This window comes from Gorilla gorilla, chromosome 9 (assembly GCF_029281585.2).
Source record: "Gorilla gorilla gorilla isolate KB3781 chromosome 9, NHGRI_mGorGor1-v2.1_pri, whole genome shotgun sequence".
Taxonomy (NCBI): domain Eukaryota; kingdom Metazoa; phylum Chordata; class Mammalia; order Primates; family Hominidae; genus Gorilla; species Gorilla gorilla.
Window position 1 is genome coordinate 65,223,477 of NC_073233.2, and position 26,730 is coordinate 65,250,206.

Sequence of the window (26,730 nt, forward strand, 5' to 3'; positions counted from 1 at the left end):
AGGGAAGCAAGGTCAGAAATTTATGCTTAAATCCCTAGTCCTCTATGGTCCTGATGAAACCACCCCATCCCCTCATCAAAGACTCAGCTGCACTCCAGAATTCATCTCTGACTTTAATGGCTTAAGCAAGAACATGGTTTCCGTGGCTCCCCCTGGACTGAATGCTGGAGGATATATACTTCACAGTCTGAGGCCTGGTCCCAGGAACTGGCAATCTAACAGGATGGCAAGTGGTTTTGAAACATATAGATTTTCAGGATGGAAGTTTGATTCTTCAGATTGTGACTCATCCGTGGAAAATAAACGGTTTAGCACCTAAATCTGTATATTCCCATCAGTGGCTTGGCTGACTCAGTTGTAAATAGGGTACCCTCCATCTGTCTCCCACCCATATGCTCCACTGTCCCCAGGCCTTCAGTGCCTGAGCCCTAGGGGGATTCGAGTTGGCTGCTGGATTCATTTCCTGCAAGCAGGCCTGCAAGGTGACCTGTCTCTCTAAGATGGAGAGCTGGAGAACTGGCCTGTAACTGCAAACTTAAACTCCCTTGGCTCTGGGGAATGTAAAGGGTGTGGGAAGGGTGCACCTGTGGCCAGGTGAACCTGGGAGTGAGTCCATACACAACACACACACTCACAGCTCCCTTCCCTCCACCACACACACACACAAACTAATGACTAACAACCTAAGAAGGGAAAAATGAATGGGGAATGGGCCACAGGGGGCTCTGGCCTCTGTCCATGAGGTGTGTCCGTCCGCTGTGCCGAGGATCCAGTGCACAGAGGGTCAGAACATGAGTTAGGAGGGCCGGTCCACTCCGAATCGGAGGGTGAACTCTTCAGCATTCTTTCTGAACAGCTCCGGATTCTGTGTCAGCAGGTCAGCGAGGTCCATCCGCAGGGGCTCCCTGATATTCGGTCTATTCACCAGCACACTGAGGGCCTCCAGGACTGGGGAGAGACAGGCCAGATCAGGACATCAGGGCAGAGGGAAGGGAGTCATGGCTGCCCGCTCCCAGTGTCCTGACACTCCACACCCACTCCTTGGGGGAAAGGTTACATCGCTTAGGATTATTCTACGACCAAATCAAACGCCCCGCTCATTCTTGGTTGGTGACACCCAAGGCCTTGACTGATTACATCGGTGGTTTTCAAACAACTACATTCCATGGCTTCAGAGAAGCTCCTCATCACGGGGGCCACTGAGATAAGTGAGGTTTCTGGGTCTTATCCCCATTTCAACAAAAACTGCTCTGTTTTCCTCCATTATATTGGTAGTCCAAATAAACTTTTCCTTGGGCAAAAGGGGTCTAAGGCTAAAGACTGAAAACCACCACTGCCCCCTGGCTCTTCATCTTTCACAGATGCCTTTGGGAACCTAGTGAAGGCAGCAGCCCATCTCCCGAGACAGATGTGCACATCCACATGCAAAACAGACAGTTCCGAGACCCCCTGAAGCTCATCCAAGGACCACTCCTCTCCCTGCTCCCACTCCCACCAACCTAAGGACTTTCGTTTCCTGGGTTAAAAACTCCTGAGCTGGTCCAGGTGGAGGATTGCACACTGATTCAGCCACAGGCTCTAGAGCTGTGTTGTTCAATATGGTAGCCATTAGCCACATGCAGGCATCTAAATTTAAATGAATTAAAATCAGGCTGGGCACGGTGGCTCACGCCTGTAATCCCACCACTTTGGGAGGCCAAGATGGGTGGATGGTTTGAACTCACGAGTTTGAGACCAGCCTGGGCAATATGGCAAAACCTGGTCTCTACAAAGCATGCAAAAATTAGCCAGGTGTAGTGGCATGCTCCTGTAGTCCCAGTTACTCGGGAGGCTGAGGGGAGAGGATGGCTTGAGCCCAGGAGATGGAGGTTGCAGTGAGCCAAGATTGCACCACTGAACTAACTGCCTGGGCAATAGAGACAGACCGTGTCTCAACAGAAAAAACAAAAAGGATTAAAATTAAGTACAATTAAGAATTGAGTTCTGGCCAGGCGCAGTGACTCACACCTGTAATCCCAGCACTCTGGGAGGCCGAGGCAGGTGGAGCGCCTGAGGTCAGGAGTTCGAGACCAGCCTGGCTAACATGGCAAAACCCCTCTCTATTAAAAATACAAAATAGCTGGGTGTGGTGTCATACGCCTGTAATTCCAGCTATTCAAGAAGCTGAGGCCGGAGAATCACTTGAACCCGGGAGGTGGAGGTTGCAGTGAGCCAAGATCGCACCACTGCACTCCAGCCTAGGCGACAGAGTGAGACTCTGTCTTAAAAAAGAAAAAGAATTGAGTTCCTCAGTTGCAACAGCCACATGTGGCTTGCGAGTCAGCCAAGTGCTGCCGTTTGTCATCTGTATGACCTTAGGCAACCATTTCACCTCTCACATGCCTCAGATGTCCGGGTCTACTAAACAAGGCTAATAACAACACTACCTCACGGGCTTGTGGAGGAAATAAAAATGAAGTCGGCATGTGATGTTTTTAGCACAGTGCCGAAAGTGCTCAGTCAAGTGACAGGTATTATGATTATGAGGCCAGTTCCCTCCACTGTCATTTAGGACACCAAGTCCCAGAAAGGAACGAAAACTTGCCCAAAGTCCACAGAGGGAACAGCGGGCTTTCTTTTCCCGAGCCCTTCCCTGTGCAGCCAAGCTGCCTCTCCCATGAACCACAGCAACGTTCCTCTGTCACAACTGCACAGGTATAAGAAGAGAGGCAGGAGGAGGTCAGTCTGTCCAGGAAGCATCCCTTCTATCTCATAGTAAGTTCAGCCAAGACTCACAATTTTTATCTCCTCTCTTTGGGGCTTTTCAAGCTCAGAATAAGCTGTGAACTCCCTCTCCAGTAATCTCTACCCAGTATCAGTCCCTCCTCCAGGCAAAGCCCAGCCCCACCTTGGCAAGTCTTAGTGCAAGGCTTCCAGTTCTCACGGCTGATGATGGGCAGGCAAATCTGTCCGTTCTCGTCCACGTTGGGGTGGTAGATCTTGGTTGTGAATTTGATCATGGGAGGCTTGAACGGATACTCCGGCGGGAAGCTGATGCGCAGGTTGAAGGCTTTGAGGTGGTAGGGAGGTTGGTCCTGTGCAGACAGAAAAGGGGTCAAGCTCCAGTCTGGTTTTCCTCCCTTCCTGCCCCAATCCGAGGGTCCTAGGCATCCTCTGCTTCACTCCCAGGAGGAATCATGAGCCAGGACACACACAGCACCTGCATTCATTTGACAATTGAGTCATGGATTAGTGAAAATGTGAAATCACCAAAGGGCACTGGCCTGGGAGGCAGAGAAGTCTGATCCTGGCTTTTGCTGTGTGACCACGGGTGAGCCACTTCCCACCTCTAGGCCTCAGTTTCCTCATTTGAAAAGTGGATAAAGATGGACTAGATGAGCTCTAAGGACCATCTCAGCTTTCAAGACTTTCTGAGATTATGGAAGAAAAGGATGGAACATCCTTTCTTAAAACATTAGAACGGGGGTGAGGAAATGGAGAAAATGAGGAAATCCTAAGAACTCAGGAGCCTTAGGAAAATAAAATGGTGCAGCTGTGATGGAAAACAGTATGGCCATTTCTCAAAAGATTAGACACAGAATTACCATATGATCCAGCTGTTCTACTTCTGGGTAGACACCCAAAGAACTGAAAGCAAACAGGTATTTGTATACCAATGTTTCTAGCAGCCAAAAGGTGAAAGCAAACCAAGTGTCTACCAATGGATCAATCAACAAAACGTGGCATATACACACAATGGAGTATTATTTAGCCTTAAAAGGAATGAAATTCTGATATATGCTACAACGTGGATGAACCTTGAAGACACTATGCTACAGGAAATAAGCTAGACAAAAAAAGGACAGATTTGCAAGATACCACTTATGTGCAGTACCCAGAATAGTCAAATTCATAGAAACAAAATACAAAAGTGGTCACCAGGTGCTGGGGAAAGAAAGGAATGGGGAGTTAACTGAAGGGGTACAGAGTTTCAGTACAGGTAGACAAAAAGTTCTAGAGATGAACGGTGGTGATGGTTGTGCAACAATGTGTGTTTGTTTGTTTACTGAAGCAGGGTCTCGCTCTGTCACCCAGGCTGGAGTGCACTGGCATTATCATTGCTCACTGTAATCTCAAACTTCTGGGCTCAAGTGATCCTCCCATCTCAGCCTCCTGAGTAGCTGGTACTACAGGGGCCCACCACCATACCTGGCTAATTAAAAAAATTTTTTTGATGGGGTCTCACTATGTTGCCAGGGCTGGTCTTGAACTCTTGGCCTTGAGCAATCCTTTTGCTCTGGCCTCCAGATTACTGGGATTACGAGCGTGAGCCACCATGCCCAGCTGTAATCCTATTTAATCCTATTTAATGACACTGAACTATATACTTAAAAATGGTTAAGATAGTAAATTTTGTTATGTGTATTTTACTATGATTAAAAACAAACAAACTCAGGGGCTGGAGTGACCTAGGGGTTGGGAGCTGCAAGGAGCCAGCAGAAGACCCTCTAGACTTTGAGCCACCTGAACACTTTTCTGAGCACCTGTCTGTGCTGTCCTGTGCTAAGGCTTTGACATGCATTAGCCTGTGCAACAGAGTATGGGGGTCACACAGACTCCGGAGCCACCCTGCCTGGGTGTGATTCAACTCTGACACTCACTAGCCATGTGACTAGGTCAGGTGCGGTGGCTCACGTTTGTAATCCCAGCACTTGGAGCCACCCTGCCTGGGTGTGATTCGGCTCTGACACTCACTAGCCATGTGATCTAACTAGGCCGGGCACGGTGGCTCACGTTTGTAATCCCAGCACTTTGGGAGTCCAAAGTGGGCGGATCCCCTGAGGTCAGGAGTTCAAGACAAACCTGACCAACATGGAGAAACCCTGTCTCTATTAAAAATGCAAAATTAGCCGGGTGTGGTGGCGCATGCCTGTAATATCCGCTACAGGGGAGGCTGAGGCAAGAACCGAAAGGCAGAAGTTGAACCTGGGAGGCTGACGTTGTGGTGAGCAGAGATCACACCCTTGCACTCCAGCCTGGGCAACAAGAGCAAAACTCCGTCTCAAAAAAAAAAAAAAAAAAAAAAAAAGAGAGATGGAGTAAAAAAAAGTAGGAAGATAAACAAAATATCTCATTTTTTATGGTCTCAGTAAGGAGAAAAGGCTGTGCCTATCAGTCAGAGAAGGCCAAAGGCTGAGGCCTCAGAGCAGGATGGGAGGGTGCTGTGGTTGAATGTTTGTCTCCTCAAATCTCAGGTTGAAATTTGATCCCCAAGACCTGCGTGGCGGTGGCTCGCGCCTGTAATCCTAGCACTTTGGGAGGCTGAGGCAGATGGATTGCCTGGGCTCAGGAGTTTGAGATCAGCCTGGGCTACATGATGAAACCCCGCCTCCACTAAAATACAAAAAAGTAGCTGGGCGTGGTAGCGTGCGCCTGTAGTCCCAGCTACTTAGGAGGCTGAGGCATGAGAATTGCTTGAATCCGGGAGGCAGAGGTTGCAGTGAGTCTTGCTCTGCACTCCAGAGTGAGACTCTGTCACCAAAAAAAAAAAAAAAAGGAAAGAAAAGAAAAGAATTTGATCCCCAATGTTGGAGGTGGGGCCTACCAGGAGGCGTATGGGTCCTGGGGGCAGACCTCCCACGAATGGCTCCGTGCCAACCTCACAGTCATAAGAGAGTTCTTACTCTATTACTTACTGAAAAAGCTGGTTGTTTAGAAGATCCTGGCACCTGCTCGCTCTCTCTCTCTCTTTCACTTCTTCTCTTGCATGTGATCTGTACACGTGGCTCCCCTTTGCCTGCCACCATGAGTGGAAGCTTCCTGAGGCCTCATCAGAAGGAGATGCTGGTGCCATGCTTCTTTTTTTTTTTTTTTTTTGAGATGGAGTTTCACTTTGCTGCCCAGGCTAGAGTGCAATGGCGTGATCTCGGCTCACCGCAACCTCTGCCTCCTAGGTTCAAGCGATTCTCCTGCCTCAGCCTCCCAACTAGTTGGGATTATAGGCATGCGCCACCACACCCAGCTAATTTTGTATTTTTGGTAGAGACAGGGTTTCTCCATGTTGGTCAGGCTGGTCTTGAACTTCTGACCTCAGGTGATCCGCCCTCCTCGGCCTCCCAAAGAGATGGGATTATAGACGTGAACCACCATGCCCAGCGCCATGCTTCTTGTACAGCCTGCAGAAGCTTGAGCCAAATTAACCTCTTTTCTTTATATATTACTCAGCCTCGGGTATTCCTTTACAGCAACACGAATGGACTAAGACAGGGGTATCAGTGTGTCCTGCCTGAAGGGGCTTCTTTCTGGGCTTCGTAGGACTTAACAGAGGAAGGAGGTAGCAGAGTCATGGAGCTGAGAGCTCCGGGGACCTGTCCCAGCTCTGCCTCGGGCTTGCTGTATGACTGAGCTTTCTCTGAGGATCAGTTTCCTCGTTTGTAAAATGGAGAAGCTGGACCAGAGGATTCCATGCTGTATCTTACAGTCAGTTGAGAAAGTCCCACTACCTTCTAAGTTCTAGGTTAAATAAAGTATTTTGCTACTTTATTTTGTTTTGTTTTTTTGAGATAGAGTTTTGCTCTTGTCATCCAGGCTGGAGTGCGATGGCCCAATCTCAGCTCACTACAACCTCCAACTCCCGGGTTCAAGTGATTCTCGTGCCTCAGCCTCCTGAGTAGCCGGGATTATAGGTGCCCACAACCATGCCCAGCTAATTTTTGTATTTTTACTAGAGACAGGGTTTCACCATGTTGGCCAGGCTGGTCTCAAACTTCTGACCTCCAGTGATCCACCCACCTCAGCCTCTCAAAGTGCTGGGATTACAGGTGTAAGCCACCGTGCCCGGCCTGCTACTTTTTAAAAAATTTTGAAAACTATTCATTTTTCATGGAGTGGTTAAAAGAGAAGACCCTGGAGTCCGCTGAATTCCACTCCTGCCACCTTATTCTGAGTGACCACAGACCAGTTACTTAACCTCCTTGGTTTCCATCTCTGCAATTTTAAGAGGAAGACAACCTTCCTCACTGGATGGTTGAGAGGATTCAATATGACCTCATATGTCGTGTACTTAAAACAGCACTTGGTCCACAGGAAACTCTCAAGGAATGAGAATTTTACTATTAGCTTCGAAAGACTCATCGAGCTGAATCCTTCCATGACCGAGATGTGACAAGTGGGGCCACTTTGGTGAACACATAAACTGAGACTGAGCCTTTGAGGAGGAATTTGTGTGCTATTCCAAAAGACCTTTCCTGGTTCTCCTTCCTCTGCCAGTCAACCATCCCCTCCTTTATGGCCTCACCAGGCACCTTCAGGCCCCCTTAGCTGATGACTTACATCAAGCTTTGGTCCTCCAGCTCTGGGATTCCTCCCAAGTATCATGTTTCTTCAGGACTCCTATATGGCTGGAAGGTCTGTGGCCAGTTCCTGGGGCACACTTAACCACCTTGGTCTTGCCAACTATTGAGGTCCTCTGATTTCATAGTACTCTGCCAAACGAGACCTTTCCTAAGTTTTCCTATCACCCCTGCTTTCATCATCTCAAAGTTGGTCTCCTTGGAGATATAATCAGTCCCTGGAGCTCCTTTGAGCATCTTCTCCCGGCACCTGAGGCCTAGAACAGCTGTCCTCACTCTAAGCCAGGTAAGTGGATCGTTTCAACACAGTAACCCAAGGGACTTGACAGAGGTTCCCATGTTGACCTGACTCAGGCCTTTCTCTACTTTTCTGGACTATAGGTCAGTTTAAAGAGAAGACGACACAACCTAGGCCACTGCATTGTCAATAAAAAGTAAATCCTGCCGGGTGTGGTGGCTCCACCTGTAATCCCAGCACTTTGGGAGGCCGAGGTGGGCAGATCACTTGAGGTCAGGAGTTTGAGACCAGCCTGGCCAACATGGCAAAATCCTGTCTCCACTAAAAATACAAAAATTAGCCAGGCATAGTGGCACGTGCCTGTAGTCGCAGCTACTCAGGAGGCTGAGGCAGGAGAATCGCTTGAACCCCAGAGGTGGAGGTTGCAGGAAACCAACATTGTATCACTGCACTCCAGCCTGGGTGACACAGTAAGACTCTGTCTCAAAAAAAAAAAAAAAAGTCCAAATCCTAAATGATAAGATGAATTGTTCCTTTGATATTCCAAAGAGCTTTGACTAACAAAAAGTTCAATGTCTTAAATTTTATTTCCAAGTAATGAAAAGTGTAGATTAATTTCTCAAAGTATCTTTAGTCACTAATAATTGGATGAAAAAAAGAGAGATCTTGCACTCTGAAAACTATTTTGGAATACTGCTTTCAGAGAGACTTTATCAAGAAAATACCAAATAATAAACAGAGAAAAATAAGAACAGTAGAAATGAGCTATTTGTGTTTTCATATGTAACAATTTTCTGAAATAAGACTAAAGAAAAACAAAATACAATTTAGGTTTGCGGGAGCAAATTCTACCAACTGTGAGAGCCTGGAAGTTTATCCCTACCCCTTGACAAAGGACCAAGAAATCTTTATTTCTTCTTCTTTTTGATGCTGTTTGTCTCCTGAAGTTCTGTGGTGGGCTTGGTGGCTACTGGTTTAAGGAAGGGGTCTCCTACTAAGTCAAAAGTCCTTTGGCATCTTTATCAGAAGATGAACCTCAGAAGTATCTGGATCTCAGAAGCAATCAATTCAGAGAGAAGCCCCCTCCAGCAATGATAACCTCCAGTAAAAGGATTTCAAGCAGGGAAAATTCTTGCCTAGTCCTAACCCTCCCTGCCCATGTCCCTGGCCTAAGCTGGCCCCAATCCAAAGCCATGGTCCCCATGGATACTCACGGGTAGGAGGAGAGCGTGCCACACCAGGACATTGGCATCATCGCTGGACAGGTTCCGCAGGTATGGGGGAGGCTTCTTCTGAAGATCCTCCAGCTCCTGCAGGGGACACAAGTGAGTGGGCAGTTGGCCTAGTCCTCCTTATTTCAGCCCCCTCCCCCTGCCCCAGCAGCAAGCTGCCCCAAGTTCAAAAGTGGCCATCTTAGGGGCAGAAGCCGGTAAAGTCAGAGCCTACATTTACTGAGCACTTAGTATGTATCAGGCATGGTGCTGGTGCTTTTTCTTTTTTCTTTTTTTTTTTTGAGACAGAGTCTCGCTCTGTTGCCCAGGCTGGAATGCAGTGGCGCAATCTCAGCTCCCTGCAAGCTCCGCCTCCTGGGTTCATGCCATTCTCCTGCCTCAGCCTCCCGAGTAGCTGGGACTACAGACGCCCGCCACCACGCCCCGTTAATTTTTTGTATTTTTAGTAGAGACGGGGTTTCACCGTGTTATCCAGGATGGTCTTGATCTCCTGACCTCGTGATCTGCCCGCTTCAGCCTCCCAAAGTGCTGGGATTACAGACGTGAGCCACCACGCCCAGCCGGTGCTGGTGCTTTAAGTGAATTTTCTGACTGTGGCCTCACCACAACTCTGGTACACCAAGGTACTAGGTGCAGGGAAAAATAGATCACGTCTCCCAGATATTAAAACTTGGGAGTAAGTGCTCTTAGGAGGCTTTTCTCCTGAAAGAAGGGTACTTAACCTCTGCTCTCTAGCCTTCTTCCTAGAAAGTCACTAGGTTCTAATTCCCTTCCTCTCTTCCTTTCTTCCTTCCGTTAGCATCGACTGAGCATCTACAGCAAAGACATGACCCCACCGCTTCAAACTCTGCCAGATCAGGGCTGGAGAAGGGAAACGACTCCGGAAGACCATAGCAGAGAAGAACTCTACACACCAAGCGGGGAAACAAGGGGGCAAGGAGTGACTCATCTTCCCAAAACTGTGGCCCAAACACCTGAATATCCCTTTTGAATTCTCCCAACAGCCATTACTGAGCATCTTCTACTGACATTTAACTGAGACAGGACCCAGTCCTCAAGAATTTCAATAGAGTAATGGACGAAACATGGATGTGATTATGTGAATGTGTATGGATATACAGTAGGGAAGGAGATGAGAGGGGAGAAGGAAGGCTTCACAGAGGGTGCACTCTGTGAGCTGGGCCATGCAGAATGAACACGAATCCATAAAGCAGAGAAGGGGAGAAGCACCAGGGCAGAGGGCCCACATGGGGCACATAAGTACATACAGTATGTCCTGCAGAAGGTTAATAGGTAGTACAGGAAAAGGGTTCCAAGGTCAAGTACATTTGGGAAATCTCGGCTAAAGAGGTTTCTTCACTGGAGAACTTCCCACAGCCTTTAATATGCTATTGTGTGTGGTGATTGACCAAGCTGTGGGCCCACGGCATGCAGTACTTCTCAAATGTATTTGACAAAGGAATGCTGCCCCTCTTTTAGGGTCCATCTTGTGGGACTACAGGCCTTTTCTTGTTGGGGAAGATAAAAAGACACTCAAGGGCAGGTCACATTTCTCTGGAACAATGAATTGGTACAAACCAGTGGTTCTCAACCAGGGGCGATTTTACCCAGCCAGGGACATTCGGTAATATCTGGGAACATTGTTCCGTTGTCATAAATCGGGAGAGTGGATAGAGGCCAGAGATGCTGATAAACATCCTAACAAAGAATTATCTGGCCCAACAAGAGGGGAGACCGCTGCCCTGCAGGGTGAGTCTCAGGCCTGGTCACATTCACCACAAGCTGACTGAAGGGCCTTTGGGCCTTAGGCGAACATCGGCAGTAGTACCCTGGCAGTACTCCTCATAGACCCGTGGTGGTGGTAGACAAGGGGAGAGACTCCTATATCTGGGGAAAAGGGAGGCAAGAGTAGGAAGGACTGTGTCCTGTGGTTTCAGTGCCAGCTTAGCTGCAGTAGCACAGAGCACTAGACAGATTTCTAAGGTTTCCGACTCCAGGCCCTGGCCCATGGACAGCAACTGTGGACCTCTCTGGGGCCCAGCAGTGAACTAACCACCCTAAAGGGAAGAACACAAGCCTGGCTGGCTTCACCACCTGCTGATTGCAGAGCCCTAGGGCCTTGAGCGAACGTAGGGCATAGCCAGGTAGTGATTACAGTGGGCCTTGAGCAAAACCCAGTCTTGTGCTGGCTTCAGGCCTGACCCAGTGCAGTCCCAATTCTGGTGACCATGGGGATGCTTGTGTCACACCTCACCCAGCTCCAGGGAGCTCAGCACGGAGAGTAAGACTCCATTTGTTTGGGAGAAAGTAAGGGAAGAAAATGAGAGTCTCTACCTGGTAATCCAGAGAATTCTTCCTGATGTTATCCAAAACCACAAAGGTACTAACCTCTAAGAGTCTGCAAGAATTACAGTGTTACTAGGCTTGGAGTGCCCCCTTATGTAGACATGGCTGCAGTGACCAAAACTTAGATCACAACAGCCAAGCCCCTTCCAGTACCTCGAAAGCCTTCCCAAGAAGGATGAGTACAAACAAGCCCAGACTACAAAGACTATAATAAATACCTAACTCCTCAGTGCCCAGACACCAACAAACATCCACAAGCTTCAAGATGATCCAGGAAAACATAGCCTCACCAAACGAACTAAATAAGGCACATGGGGCCAATTCCAGAGAAACAGAGATATGTGACCTTTCAGACAGAGAAATCAAAATAGCTGTTTTGAGGAAACTCAAAGAAATTCAATATTTCCTCCACAGAGAAGGAATTCAGAATCCCATCAACAAATTTAACACAGAAATTGAAATAATTAAAAAGAATCAAGCAGAAATTCTGGAGTCGAAAAATGCAATTGAGGCCAGGTGCAGTGGCTCATGCCTATAATCCCAGCACTTTGGGAGGCCGAGGCAGTCAGATCACCTGAGGTTAGGAGTGCGAGACCAGCCTGGCCAACGTGGTGAGGCCCTGTTTCTACTAAAAATACAAAAATTAGCTGGGCATGGTGGTGCATGCCTGTAATCCCAGCTACTTGGGAGGCTCAGGCAGGAGAATTGGAGAGGCAGAGGTTGCAGTGAGCTGAGAGCATGCCATTGCACTCCAGCCTGGGCAACAAGAGTGGAACTCTGTCTCAAAAAAAAAAAAAAAAAGAAAAAAATGCAATTAACATACTGAAACGCATCAGTCTTTTAACAGCAGAATTGATCAAGCAGAAGAACTAGAGTGTTTAAAGACAGGGTATTTGAAAATACAGTCAGATGAAGCAAAAGAATAAAAGAATAAACAAAGACTTTGGGAGGCCGAGGCGGGTGGATCACGAGATCAGGAGATCGAGACCATCCTGGCTAACACGGTGAAACCTCATCTCTACTAAAAATACAAAAAAAAAATTAGCCGGGCGTGGTGGTGGGCGCCTGTAGTCCCAGCTACTCAGGAGGTTGAGGCAGGAGAATGGTATGAACCCAGGAGACAGAGCTTGCAGTGAGCCAAGATTGTGACACTGCACTCCATCCTGGGCAACAGAGCGAGACTCTGTCTCAAAAATAAAAAAAAAGAATAAACAAAGAATGAAGTATGCCTACAGGATCTAGACAACGGCCTCAAAAGGGCAAATCTAAGAGTTACTGGCCTTAAATAGGAGGTAGGGAGAGAGACAGGGCTAGAAAGTTTATTCAAACGGATAGTAGCAGAGAATTTCCCAAATCTAGAGAAAGATATCAATATCCAAACATGAGAAGGTTATAGAACACCAAGCAGACTTAACCCAAAGAAGACTACCTCAAGGCATTTAATAATCAATCTCCCAGATGTCAGGGATTAAAGAAAGGGTCCTAATAGCAGCAAGAGAAAATAAACACATAACATACAATGGAGCTCCAATATGTCCAGCAGCAGACTTTTCAGTGGAAATCTTACAGGCCAAGAGAGAGTGGCATGACATATTTAAATGAAATACGGCCGAGGGAAAAAATCTTTTACCCTAGAATAGTATATCCAGTGAAAATATCCTTCAAACATGAAGGAGAAATAAAGACTTTCCCAGACAAACAAAAGCTGAGAGATACCATTGACACCAGACCTGTCCTACAAGAAATGCTAAAAAGGAGTTCTTCAATCAGAAATTTAAAAAAATTTTAATGAGCAATAAAAAATCATCTGGGCTGGGCATGGTGGCTCACGCCTGTAATCCCAGCACTTTGGGAGGCCAAAGCCGGTGGATCACCTGAGGTCAGGAGTTCGAGACCAGCCTGGCTAACATGGTGAAACCACATCTCTACTAAAAATACAAAAATTAGCTGGGCGTGGTGGCGGGTGCCTGTAACCCCAGCTACTCGGGAGGCTGAGGTAAGAGAATCACTTGAACCCAGGAGGCGGAGGTTGCAGTGAGCTGAGATCGTGCCATTGCACTCCAGCCTCGGCAACAAGAGCGAAACTCCATCTCAAAAAAAAAAAAGAAAGAAAAACACAGATTAGTATAACACTGTATTTATGGTGTATACACTACTCATATCTTAAGTAGAAAGAGGAAAAGATGACCAATTAAATATTATAACTACAACAATTTTTCAAGAGGTAGACAGTACAATAAGAAAGAAATAGAAATGGCCGGGCACAGTGGCTCATGTAATCCCAGCACTTTGGGAGGCTGAGGTGGGTGGATCACCTGAGGTCAGGAGTTCGAGACTAGCCTGACCAACATGGAGAAACCCCATCTCTACTAAAAATACAAAAAATACAAAATTAGCCAGGCGTGATGGTGCCTGCCTGTAATCCCAGCTACTCAGGAGGCTGAGGCAGGAGAATCACTTGAACCTGGGAGGCGGAGGTTGCGGTGAGCTGAGATGGCACCATTGCACTCCAGCCTGGGCAACAAGAGTGAAACTCCATCTTAAGGAAGGAAGGAAGGAAAGAAAGGGAGAGAGAGAAAGAAAGAAGGAAAGAAATAGAAACAACAAAAAGTTAATAAGCGGAAAGACGAAGTTAAAGTATACAGTTTGTATTCTTTTTTTTTTTTTTTTTTTTGAGACAATGTCTCACTCTGTCACCCAGATTGGAGTCCAGTGGCACAATCACAGCTCACTGCAGCCTCAACCTCCTGGGCTCAGGTGATCCTGCTACCTCAGCCTCCCAAGTAGCTAGGACTACAGCAGTGTGCTACCATGCCCGGCTAATTTTGGTACTTTTTGTAGAGATGGGGTTTGGCTGTGTTACCCAGGCTGGTCTCGAACTCCTAGGCTCAAGCAGTCCGCGAACCTCAGCCTCCCAAAGTGCTGATATTACAGGAGTGGGACACCACGCCTGGCCTTCATTAGTTTTCATTTTGCTTGTTTGTTTATGTAATCAGTGTTAACTTGTCATCAGTTTAAAATAACAGGTTATAAGATATTATTTACAAACCTTGTAGTAACCTCAAATCTAAAAACATACAATGGATACATAAGAGTTATGTGACCCAAAATGTCAGTAGTGATGAGGTTGAGAAACTGAAGCTCTCTAAACCCAGTCCACAAGTGGGGAGAGGTCCTTTAACACTGTGGACCATTTGAACTTTCTCTGCCTTACCCCCACCCCCAACATATAATATAAACACATCCCATGTCCCCCTCCTATCTCTCAGCCTATGTTCTATTTCTGTTCAACAAATAAGCTGCTTCTGGTGCCTTCCACCCAAAGTCAATGGCCCTTCATTTATCTTTACCCCAAACTAGAAGCATCTGCACTTGTAAGAGTTTCTCTATCATCTGTGACTCTTTGGCAAGAACAAAGCCCAGGGCTGACCGGAGAAGATCTGGAATAGACATTTTCCAGGTCTTGCAAAGATAAAGACACTTGGACTTTATCTGTTTAGGATGAGTTCTGCCAAAACTTTCCCAAAGCCTGAGGAAGTTGAAACCCAACCTAAAACACAGTTCTTTCCTACTGCCTACTAGAAAATCACCTGACTTAGAGGAACAGAAAATGAAAGTAGAAAGGCCATTAAGAGAGCCTGCAGGCTGGAGGCCTGTGGACCTGGTTTCATATTCCAGTCCCATTGCTCCTTACTGAAAGACTCTGGACAAGCAAGTTATTTTCTCTGCGCCTCAATTTCCTCATTTGTAAAATGCGGGTATATATTACTTATCTCACAGAACTGCTGTGCGAATTAGATGAAATAACCATGTAAACCGTTTGGCATGTAATGGTTCCAACGCAATAAATTCTGGCTCCCATCTCTCTTCCACTTGGCTGGAAAGACCCTCTGCCTCATTTTGCTGCCAACCTCCAGATTTAGTATCTAGGCCAAGCCTGCTCTGGGCATCCCAGTCTGAGGCCATTTTCTTCTCAGAGGCTGAGGGTAGCAGGCACCCTCTTCCTAGAGCCTGCCCCTCCACCCTGCAGACTGGAAGGGGCACTTCTGAAAGACTTGGGGTGCCAGACTCACTTCACCAGGATCACCTTCCTCCCTAATCCATCTCCAAACACCCTGGGTTTTCCCACCTTCTGGAGGAAACTGCCCCCTCCCCATCCTTCCAGATCTTATTTCAAATTGTGTCCCTGATAGGAATAAAATTCAACAAGGGCCGGATTTGTGTTCATCTCTGCCCGCCCCCCCCCCCCCCGAACAGGGCCAGCACATGTAGGCATTCAACACTTGTAGAACTCACGAACGCAAGCCACCTACTCCAGGAGGCCTTCCAGGTCCACCTCCGCATCTTTTCCTCCAGAGAATACCCAGGGAACTTTGTCCCAAATTCTAATCAGCATTCCGTGTTTCTCAGGACTCTAGTAATACAGGCATCAAATTATGGGATGAGCTATGGGCTTATTCCAAGGCAAGGACTTCATCCTGGTCATCTGTGTTCATAACCCACCACCAGCAGTAGCAGAATGCCTGGCACCAAGATACCAAGGACTTTTCCTGCACTGGAGATGCACCCAGTTGTTATCACAAGTTTCAGGCAGGAAAAGCGAAATTGAAACCAGTTTTGGGGGAGCCGGCTCATCTTCACCACGCGAACGGCTCAAGCAGAGGCCTCCAAACCCCCAAAACCCCAGCTCTGGCCACTCTTGCAGGCCAGTCCTCCTCTGAGTAGAGGGCGGGGAGGACAGGGATTCAGCCAGCCCTGGTGCCCAGACAAATAAATAAATGTGCTCGGAGAGCCGCGGAGGGAATGGAGGGAGGAGGGAATGCGGGGGGCGAGGGGAGCCAAGAGAAAGGGGTCATCCTATACGCGGTTACCTTCACCACTCGCATGCTCGCCATCATGTCGGGACCGAGTGTGTGGCACCCGTGGCCTCCAGCAGGACCGAGCTCCGACCCGCCACACAGCGCGCCCCGCCCCGCCCCGGGGACCCCACCCCCGGCAGTCCCGCCCACCCCTCCTCCCGCCGTCGCTGCGTGGGCCTCCCCGCACCCGCTCCGGCGAGGCCAGGAGGCCGCCGAAGGACGACCCGCCGGGCAACCGCCCGATCCCCGCGCGGAAGGCTCGGACCCGGGACTCACGGTCTTTGTGCGGAGACGGGGGCGGGCCTCGGGGCGCACGGCTTTGCTGATCCCTGCCTCCGGCGGGGTGGGCCGTGCACTGGCGGCGAGCGCTCAGGGGCGCTGGGGGGCGCTCATACGGGTTCCAGTCTTCGCTCCGCCGGCGGCCGCACCGGGAGCTCTCCGGTCTTTGTCAGCCCCCTGCACGCCGCCCCAAATACACACTCGCCTGAATAAATAAGGGATGCTCGCTGTACAGACGCAGCTCCGTGACAGTTCTCAGCAGCCTCCACTATCGGACCGCCGCCTTGAGCCCCTGCCCCAGCGAGCTTCCGGAGCCGCCGAGCCTGCCGCCTTCCCTCCATGGGCCCAGCGCTCCATCTCCGAAACTGCGTGGGGGATGGCGTAGACCTGTGCCCTCCGAGCACCGCTCCCCGGCAGTCGGGGATCCTTTGTGCTGCCCGGCGTTCGGCGCGGGCTGCAACGTTTCTCACCGTGGCTTGGGGCAGAGCACCGCAAGGAGGCGGTGTTGGACCCTTTCTCTTTTGCTTTGGGGGTTCGGTCTACCATCATTCAGTCCTTTACTAGGTTTAGTATTTACTAAGTGCCTACTGTATGCTGGTTTGGGAAACAGTTGGTGGGGGAAGCCCCAAGACGGACTCAGGAGCCTCCTTTCCAAGAGAGAGTCTGCTTCCCCTCCTTTACTTTACTACTGGTCCATTACAAGCTGTGGGCCTAATGTGTGCCCCCATGCACAGCTGGAGTCCCCAACCCTCTGTGCAAGGACAGAGTACTTGCAGCCCCTGAGCACCAAGCAGCATCTGGGGAAGATGAGACTTGCTGGGAGGGCCGATCCTCTCCTTCTCACCCTTCCCTACCCCCGTTTAGTCCAGACGAGAAAGGAAATCAGTATATTTTGAGCACCAGTTTGTGATCTCAGTACCTCACAGTTTTTTTGTTTCTTGTTTTTCTGACAGAGTTTCACTGTCGCCCTGACTGGAGTTCAGTGGCGATATCGGCTCACTGCAACCTCCGCCTCCCGGTTCAAGCTGTTCTCGTGCCTCAGCCTCCTGAGTAGCTGAGATTTACAGGCGCGCGCCACCACGACCGGCTCATTTTTGTATTTTTAGTAGAGTCAGGGTCTCGAGCTCCTGGTTTCAAGTAATCCACCCGCCTTGGCCTTCCAAAGTGTTGGAATTACAGGCGTGAGCCACCGTAATGTTTTTATCCAAGTATTTTGAAACCAAATGACTTCTCTGCTCAGATTTTGCAGAACGATTGTTTCATTCAATTCAATAAACTTTAACAGCATTTTCTATATGCCCGAAATGAATAGGACACTCCGTAATCCCTTAACAGGGGTAGAGATGAGGGAACAAAGACATTCGAACCTGCCTGTGATCAATAGTCTCAGTCAACAAGCGCCTACTACTGAGTGGCAGGCATTGCCATTAGGAAACACCAGGATGAGAAAGGGGAGTCCCTGCTCCTGAGCAGTTAGTTCCCAGACTACTGGGACAGAGGGAGAGAATGCAGCCCCTGATTTTTAATGATAATGCTATAGAGAATCACCTGGTACTCTGGGAGTATGAGGAGGGTCACTTTATCCCTCTTCAGGGAAGGGCAGAGGTTTCCCGGAAGAGAGAAAAATCCAAGTGTATTGTGAAACATGATGAGTCAGCGAGAAGTAAGAGCGTGGGATGAAGATGTTCTAACAAGAGGGAACAGCATGAGCAAACGGGGCAGTGTCTATGGAAACTGGAGCAAAAGCCTCTGTCCACGTATCGTAGCTCTCCTTTTCTTTTCTTACAGGAACGCTGCATCCCGAGGTGAATTCACAGTCATGGATATAGCTGGATCCTAAGTCCCCACACAGTGGGGCAGCCCACTGGTGTGCCTTTCATGTCCTTTCACAATGCAGACCTTTGTGTGTCAGAACAAGCCCCAGGGAGACCTGGGTTCTAGTTCCACATCTGCCCCCACGTGCAGTTATGGCCTTGGGTGGTCGGCGGAAACTCCTATCTGCTTGCCAGGACCATTGTGAGGCTAAGCTGAGGGAAGTGGAGGAACTTTGAATATTGTAAGTCGCCGGGCGCAGTGGCTCACGTGTGTAATCCCAGCACTTTGGGAGGCCGAGGCAGGCGGATCACCTGAGGTCAGGAGTTCGAGACCAGCCTGACCAATATGGTGAAACCTTGTCTCTACTAAAAATACAAAAATTAGCCGGGCATGGTGGTGGGTGCCTGTAATCTCAGCTAGTCAGGAGGCTGAGGCAGGAGAATCGCTTGAACCCAGGAGGCAGAGGTTGCAGTGAGCCAAGATCACGCCATTGCACTCCAGCCTGGGGGACAGAGCAAGACTCCGCTCAAAGAAAAAAAGAAAAGAAAATTCTAAGTCCAAGGCCGGGCATGGTGGCTCATGCCTATAATCCCAGCACTCTGGGAGGCCGAGGCAGGCGGATTACCTGAGGTCAGGAGTTCGAGACCAGCCTGGCTAACATGGCGATACCTTGTCTCTACTAAAAATACAAAAATTAGCCGGGTGTAATGGCGTGCGCCTGTAATCCCAGCTACTGGGGAGGCTGAGGCAGGAGAATCACTTGAACCTGGGAGGCAGAGGTTGCAGTGAGCCGAGACTGGGCCATTGCACTCCAGCCTGGGCGACAAGAGCGAAACTCCATCTCCAAAAGCAAAACAAGAAAATTGTAAGTCCAGGATATAAATAATCAGGTTTGAATCCCAGCTCCACTATTTTTGGCTAAATAACCTTGGGCACATTACTTAACCTGTCTGTGCCTCCATTTCCTCATCCGTTAAATGGAGCTCATAATAGTGGATGTGAGAAACAATGAGTTGATATTTGCAAAGAACTTAACTTTGAATGGTGGACAATAAGTGACAGTTATGATAATGATAGCATAATAAATATTAAAATGATGTCAGGTGCCTGCCTAGGAGTGAATGTACCAGGCTGTAGGAACAGATGCCTGAGCTTGCTCCCTTAGAACAATAGCAACACTATCTTCTCCAATAGGAGACCCTGTTTTACTTCTCCTTGATCTGGTCACTGGCATTTATTCATCCATCTACAAAATTTATTGAGCACCTACTTATACAAGGCCCTGTATGGGGTACTCGATGGGATTCAGGCATTGGTTAGGCTGGCTCGTCTTCACCATTGAGAGGAAGAGACACACATCTGTGTGATGACAAAAGGTGGTAGGAGAAAGGCCTCTTAAGTGACGTGCACATATGAGGTATGTCTCTTCCAAGACTGAGCTCTGCCAGCTGTAAGGCTTGCCAGTCTCTTATGAGGATAAAATGAGATGGTGTATGTGAGGAGACACCTTGTAGGTGTGAAAGTATGTTATCTATTTATAATGCCTCTAGAGTTCTGGGCAAGAGGTTCAGATTTTTCAAATGTCTCCAAGAACCTTCAGTGCATCTTCAAGGGAAGAACTTGGATCAGGAAGGATCAGTTGATTTCCTTCCATGCCCATTCCTTGGGCTTGTTCCTATTTGGAGTAGGGACGGTTAATCTCAGAACTACCCCAGCTCTCCCCATCTTCCTAGAGCTTAAAGAAGTTCCTGGGCCAGGTGCGGTGGCTCGTGCCTATAATCCCAGCACTTTGGGAGGCCAAGGCAGGCGGATCATCTGAGGTGGGGAGTTCGAGACCAGCCTGACCAATATGGAGAAACCCCTGTCTCTACTAAAAATACAAAATTAGCCAGGTGTGGTAGTGCATGCATGTGATCCCAGCTACTCGGGAGGCTGAGGCAGGAGAATTACTTGAACCTGGGAGGTGGAGGTTGCAGTGAGCTGAGATCGAGCCATTGCACTCCAGCCTGGGCAACAAGAGCAGGCAAAAAAAAAAGAAGAAAAAGTTCCCAGGAACCAGAGACAGAAGAGAATTTCCTGCTTCTTTTGATCAGGGAAGGAAACTCCTCGTGCTTACCCCACAACCTCCCTTCCTCTGGGTTAGTCTCACACACACACACACACACACACACACACACACACACACACCCCTCCTGTACCATGAGCCCTGCCCTTGTGGTTGAGGTGGAGGGATGGATAGAGGCAATCATGGAGTCAGGGAGTCCCAGGAGAGGAGCTGGGGGTATTCTTGCCACAAGAGCAGGAAGGTGGCCTGATGAGTGAAGACCTGCTTCCTCAGTGGGGCTCAACCACTCACTGACTTCCTTGTTTTGGGACTTTGGACATGAGAAGTAACAGTTAACAACAGATAACAACAATAACTAATGTATATTGGATGTGCAAGGATGTATCAGCAGCTTGGGCTGCCATCACAAAATACCACAGGCCAAATGGCTTTAACAACAGGTTTTATTTTCTCACAGTTCTGGAGGCTGGAAGTCCAAGATAAAGATTCTAACTGATTTGATTTCTGATGAGGGCTCTCTTCCCAGCTTGTGGACGGCTGCCTTCTTGCTATGTCCTCACATGGCCTTTCCTCAGGTGCTTGTGCAGGCAATGTGGGTATTAGAGAAAGTGAGCTCTCCAGTGTCGCTTCTTACATGGACATGAATTCTGTCCGATCGGGGCCCCACCCTGATGACTTCATTTAATCTTAATTACTCTTTAGAGGCCCCATGTCCAAATACAACCACACTGGAGGTTACAGCTTCAACATGTGAATTTTGAGGGACACAAACATTTATTCCATAACATAGGTTTGTGCTAAGTGCTTGACATGCAGTATCATAATTGATCCATTCAATAATGCTTGCTTAATTTTCTCTCTAACTTCCTAAAATAGGTTCTTTTATTGTTACCAGATTTTTTTTTTTTTGAAACTGTCACCCAGGCTGGAGTGCAGTGACATGATCACTACTCTCCACAGCCCCAACCTCACAGGCTTAAGCAATCCTTACAGCTCAGTCCCCCAAGTAGCTGGGACTACAGGCATGTACCACCATGCCTGGCTAATTTTTGTATTTTTGTAGGCACAGAGTTTCACCGTGTTGCTCAGGCTGTTCTCAAACCCCTGGACTCAATTGATCCTCCTGCCTTGGCCTCCCAAAGTGCTGGGATTACAGGCATGAGCTACTGTACCCAGCCTTGTCTCCATTTTATAGGTAAGGAAACTGAGGCTAGGTGACTACTGGCCCAAGGTCACACACTCTCTAAGATGGAACTTAAACCCAGAACTACTGACTTCCTGCTTATTAACTGCCACGTCTGTCTGGGCCTTAAGTTCTTCATGTTAAAAATGAGGGTGAGAAGGCCGGATGCAGTGGCTCACACCTGTAATCCCAGCATTTTGGGAGGCCAAGGCGGGCAGATCATCTGAGGTCGAGAGTTTGAGACCAGCCTGGCCAACATGGTGAAACCCTGTTTCTACTAAAAATACAAAAAAATTAGCCAGTCGTGGGGGCGCCTACCTGTAGTCCTAGCTACTTGGGAGGCTGAGGCAGGAGAATCGCCTGAACCTGGGAGGTGGAGGTTGCAGCGAGCCAAGATTGCACCATTTCACTCACGCTTGGGCAACAAGAATGAAACTGCATCTCAAAAAAAAAAAAAAACAAAAAACAAAAAACTGGTGAGAATCTCTGCCCTGTCTACTTCATGTGGGGTTTTACCTGGAAGACTTTGATTCGTGCAAAGTGAGATGTGCACATATAAGTTGTTTTCCTTAAGCAGAAAATATCCAATGATAGAAGTGTTCTAAAATGTGGCTGTCCCAGGACATTCAAATTAGCCCCCCTTAATCTCAGAACTGGAAGGGAGCTTTGAGATCATCTACAGTTGATGCTTGAACAATGCAGGGGTTAGGGGCATTGACCCCCGTGCTCAGTTGAAAATCCACAGATAACTTTTCACTCCCCCAGAACTTAACTACTAATAGCCTACTGTTGAACAGAAGCCTTACTGAGAACAGAAAGTTGATTGACATATATTTTGTATGTTATAGAGATTATATACTGTATTCTTAAAGTAAGCTAGAGAAAAGAAAATGTTATTAAGGAAATTACAGGGAAGATGAAATACATTTACTATTCATTAAGTGGAAGTGGATCATCATGTTTTCCATGTTTGTTGTCTTCATGCTGAGAAGGCTCAGGAGGAGGCGGAAAAGGAAGGGTTGGTCTTGCAGTCTCAGGAGTGGCAGAGGCAGAAAGAAATCTACCTGTAAGTGAACCTGCACAGTTCGAGCCCATGTTCAAGGGTCAACTGCAGTGTTATATAACCACTCCCCACCACATCCCACCGGGTGGGATAAGAAAACAGGTGCCCAGATAGAGGAAATGCCTTGCCCCAGTTCGTGGATTAGAACTCAGGGGAGCTTAGTCCTGGTCTACTTACTGCTCTACAGGTTCTTCCCAACAGGCTCAGCCTCAGTCTCGTCCATGAATTTTTCCAAATTGGGCCATTTGGTGGGAGCAGCGGGGTTCCACCTCACTGCTGGATTGCCATCAGGAACAGCTGGTATTCAGGAAGCATCCCCTTGTCCTGAACCAGGATATGGTGAGTTCCATGGTCACAGCTGCATGACTCTGGCCCATGCAATTTGTAGCCTCCCTACCTTGGTTTTCCCATCCATTTTCCTACGATTAGCAAGTACAGGTGGCAAACTGGTGGCTCAGAAACAAGTTTGATTTTGCAGGCTCTATGTGGCTTATACATGTTTTAAAATATGATGTCATAGGGGAACAAAAGTACCTTTTTCACTACCCGTGATCGTTCTTATTTGAGGCAGACCCCTGTAACAAAAGACAGATTAAGAGAAAAACAAGTTTATTAACATATACACCTCATGAATATATGGGAGATACTGAGGGAAATGAGTAAATCTCCAAGAGGTGCCCTAAATACCTTTGCCTGCTGAAGCAAAGAAGAAAAGTGAGGTGGCCAGGAAAAACAAGATAAACAAGGGTAAGATTTGTTATGCAGATTTGAGTCCCTGCTTTTTCTCTTCATGAGAGTTTCCAGTGATAGAAGCGTATTTTGGGATGACATATTCTGGTCATATTAGAGTAGCATATCCTTAACCCCATAAATGCAACATTTTTAAAAATTAGAGAACTGGTCAGGCATAGTGGCTCATGCTTGTAATCCTAGCTCTACAAAAATTTCTTTTAAAAATTTGGCCGGTTGCAGCAGCTCACGCCTGTAATCCCAGCACTTTGGGAGGCCGAGGTGGGTGGATCACTTAAGGTCAGGAGTTTGAGACCAGCCTGGGCAACACGGTGAAACCCCGTCTCTACTGAAAATACAAAAATTAGCCGGGCATGCTGGCAAACACCTGTAATCCCAGCTACTCAAGAGGCTGAGGCACGAAACTCACTTGAACCCAGGAGGCAGAGGTTGCAGTGAGCCGAGATCATGCCTCTGCACTCCAGCCTGGGCAACAGAGTGAGACTCCATCTCAAAAAAAAAAAAAAAAAATTAGCCATGAGCAATGGTGCATACCTGTAGTCCTAGCTATTCTGGAGGCTAACATGAGAGGATTGCTTGAGCCTGGGAGGTTGAGACTGCAGTGACCCATGATCACGCTACCTCACTCTAGCCTCAGTGACAAAGTGAAACCACATCTCTTTAAAAAAAAAAAAAAATAGCAACTGAAGTACCAAACTAGGAAACTTATTCCAAGCAAAGGATTAATCTCCGTAATATATAAAGAGCACCTACAAATGAATAAAAATATCAACAGCTCTTGGGAGGCCAAGGTGGGTGGATCATCTGAGGTCAGGAGTTTGAAACCAGCTTGGCCAACATGGTAAAACCCCGTCTCTACTAAAAATACAAAAATTAGCTGGGTGTGGTGACACATGCCTGTATTCCCACCTACTCAGGAGGCTGAGGCAGGGGAATTGCTTGAAACCAGAAGGCAGAGGTTGCAGTGAGCCGAAATCACACCACTGCACTCCAGCCTGGAGACAGAGCAAGACTCTGTCTCAAAAAAAAAAAAAAAAAAGAAGGGCCGTGGATGGTGGCTCACGCCTGTAATCCCAGCACTTTGGGAGGCCGAGGTGGGCAGATCACCTGAGGTCAGGAGTTCAAGACCAGCCTGGCCAACATGGCAAAACCCCATCTCTACTAAAAATACAAAAATTAGCTGGGTGTGGTAGCACATGCCTGTAGTCCCAGCTACTTGGGAGGCTGAGGCAGGAGAATTGCTTGAACCCAGGGGGTAGAGGTTGTACTGAGCTGAGATCACGCCACTGCACTCCAGCCTGGACAACAGAGCAAGATTCCATCTCAAAAAAAAAAAAAAATAGAAAACAAAGCATGTAAAAATAATTCAATGAAAAGAACATATTAATTGTTCCTAAATGCGTGAAAAGATCAACTATGCTCATAATAGGAGAAATACACATGAAAAACACACCAAAGTACCATTTTTCACCAGATTGACCAAAAAATGTTAATTAATCATGCCACATTGTTTTTAATTACATACAAAGATCTAACATGTCACTCAGGGACCATTTCACCCACTGCTCTGTTTGGCCACCAGTCTCTTGTCTCTCTCTTCAGCAATGGTGAGGCGGATACCCTTTCCTCAGGGAAGAGAAATCCATGGTTTGTTGCCCTTGCCAATAACAAAAATGTTGAAAGGTCGAGTGGCAAAGCTCTTGCCACTGGCATCTTTCACATGAACCACGTCAAAAGATCCAGGGTGCCTCTCTCTGTTGGTGATCACACCAACTCTTCATACACAGGTTAGCACCTCCAGTCACCATACACAGGTTACCAGTTGTTGAACTTGATGAAATCAGTAATCTTGCCAGTCTCCAAATCAATCTGAATGGTATCATTCACCTTGATGAGGGGATCAGGGTAGCAGATGGTGCGAGCATCATGAGTCCCCAGATGAGGGATTCCTTTGGTGTCCACAAAGATTTTTCTCACTTTGCACCACTTGTACTTGGCCTCCTCAGGTGTAATATGATGTACAGCAAAGCAACCCTTGGTGTCATAGATCAGACAGAAATTCCCTCCTGTCTTGCCAATGCTGATGACATCCATGAATCCAGCAGGGTAGTTATATCAGTTCTGACCTTGCCATCGATCTTAATGAACGGCTGCATGCAAATCTTTACTTCATCTCCTGTCAGGGCATACTTAAGTCTGTTCCTTAGGAAAATGATGAAGGGGAGACACTCTCTCAACTTGTGGACACTGGTGGATAGACAAGGAGCAAACACACTGATCAATTTATGCAGCATCCAATGTTTTGGAGTTGCTGTAGTGGTTCAGATGCTTCTTGGGACCATGAGCCATGGCTGCATTAGGCACGGAAAGAAGAAAAAGAATTTTTTTTAAGTTTGATAATGCATGTCTTTGGGACAGTGTGGGAAAACAGTCACTCTCATATATTACTGATAGAAATGTAAATGAGATTGCGCCATTGCACTCCAGCCTGGGTGACAGAGCCAGACTCCGTCTCAAAAAAAACAAAAGAAAGAAAGAAATGTAAATGTGTACAATCTCTATGATGAGTAAATTGTCAGTATCTATCAAAATCATAAATATGAATTCCTTTGACCTATCAGTTTTGCCTCTAGGCATTTTATCCAATAGATATATTATCAATGTGTGAAATACTATAAATATAGGCTTGTTTATTATAGCAAAACTTTGGAAGCAATCTCTACATCTAACGAAAAGGGTCTGGCTAAATAATGATGGTACATTCATACAAAGAAATATCAGGCATGCCAGCGGTGGCTCAAGCCTGTAATTCCAGCACTTTGGGAGTCCGAGGCAAGAGGATTCCTTGAGCCCAGAAGTTAAAGGCCAGCTTAAGCAACATAGTGAGACCCTGCATCTATTTATTTTATTTTTATTTTTTCTATTTTTTTAAATAAAATAAAAATAAATAAATATCAGGCAGCTGTAAACAAGAATGAGGAATCTGTTTACGTATTGATAGAGAAGGCTCTTAAGATAAATTTTAAGGGGGAAAGACAAAATATAGTATCCTGTGAAAAGTACATTATAATCTGTGTGAATAAAGGAAAAATAACATTTGCCTCATATGCTTAGAACATTTCTGGAAGAATACAAGATACTAGTGACAGTGATGGTCCCTGGAGAGGGTAACGTGCTGATCAGTTGGAGGAGATAGAGGGGATTTTTTACTTTATATCCTATTTCCTTTCATTTTTGGAATGATGTGAATGAACTACCTCTTTAAAAATGAATAACATTTCGGTCAGGCGCGGTGGCTCACACCTGTAATCCCAGCACTTTGAGAGGCCAAGGCGGATGGATTTAAGGTCAGATGTTCGAGACCAGCCTGACCAACATGGTGAAACCCCGTCTCTACTAAAAATACAAAAATTAGCCGGGTGGTAGTGGTGCGTGACTGTAATTCCAACTACGCGGGAGGCTGAGGCAGGAGAGTCGCTTGAGCCTGGGAGGCAGAGGTTGCAGTGAGCAGAGATCATGCTGAGCGAGAGACTGAGACTCTGTCTCAAAAAAAAAAAAAAAAAAAAGAT

General features: G+C 47.4%; 1 protein-coding gene and 1 pseudogene across 2 annotated transcripts; both read right to left on the reverse strand.

Moving 5' to 3' along the window:
* Window positions 1–93: 93 nt before the first annotated feature.
* UBE2L6 (ubiquitin conjugating enzyme E2 L6) lies at window positions 94–16,500 on the reverse strand. Of its 2 annotated transcripts, none has more exons than XM_004051168.4 (4): window positions 16,283–16,500; window positions 8,784–8,879; window positions 2,888–3,074; window positions 94–948 (listed from the first exon to the last, which is right to left on the reverse strand). In XM_004051168.4, the coding sequence occupies exons 3-4, from the start codon at window positions 2,997–2,999 to the stop codon at window positions 797–799; spliced, it is 264 nt and encodes an 87-aa protein (XP_004051216.1). In that variant the 5' UTR covers window positions 3,000–3,074; window positions 8,784–8,879; window positions 16,283–16,500; the 3' UTR covers window positions 94–796. The 2 variants fall into 2 exon arrangements, with proteins under 2 accessions (XP_004051216.1, XP_004051215.1); XM_004051167.4 differs by lacking the exon at window positions 16,283–16,500 and adding an exon at window positions 16,019–16,155.
* Window positions 16,501–24,716: 8,216 nt separating this feature from the next.
* LOC101135240 (small ribosomal subunit protein eS4, X isoform-like) lies at window positions 24,717–25,510 on the reverse strand (annotated as a pseudogene).
* Window positions 25,511–26,730: the final 1,220 nt, after the last annotated feature.

Coding starts and splice junctions, on each gene's coding strand:
- UBE2L6 (XM_004051167.4), bottom strand. CDS start 16,045: ATGATGGCGAGCATGCGAGTGGTGAAG. Junction 8,880..16,018: donor CGAGCATGCGAGTGGTGAAG/GTAACCGCGTAT, acceptor TGTCCCCTGCAG/GAGCTGGAGGATCTTCAGAA. Junction 949..2,887: donor TTGCACTAAGACTTGCCAAG/GTGGGGCTGGGC, acceptor GTCTCTCCCCAG/TCCTGGAGGCCCTCAGTGTG.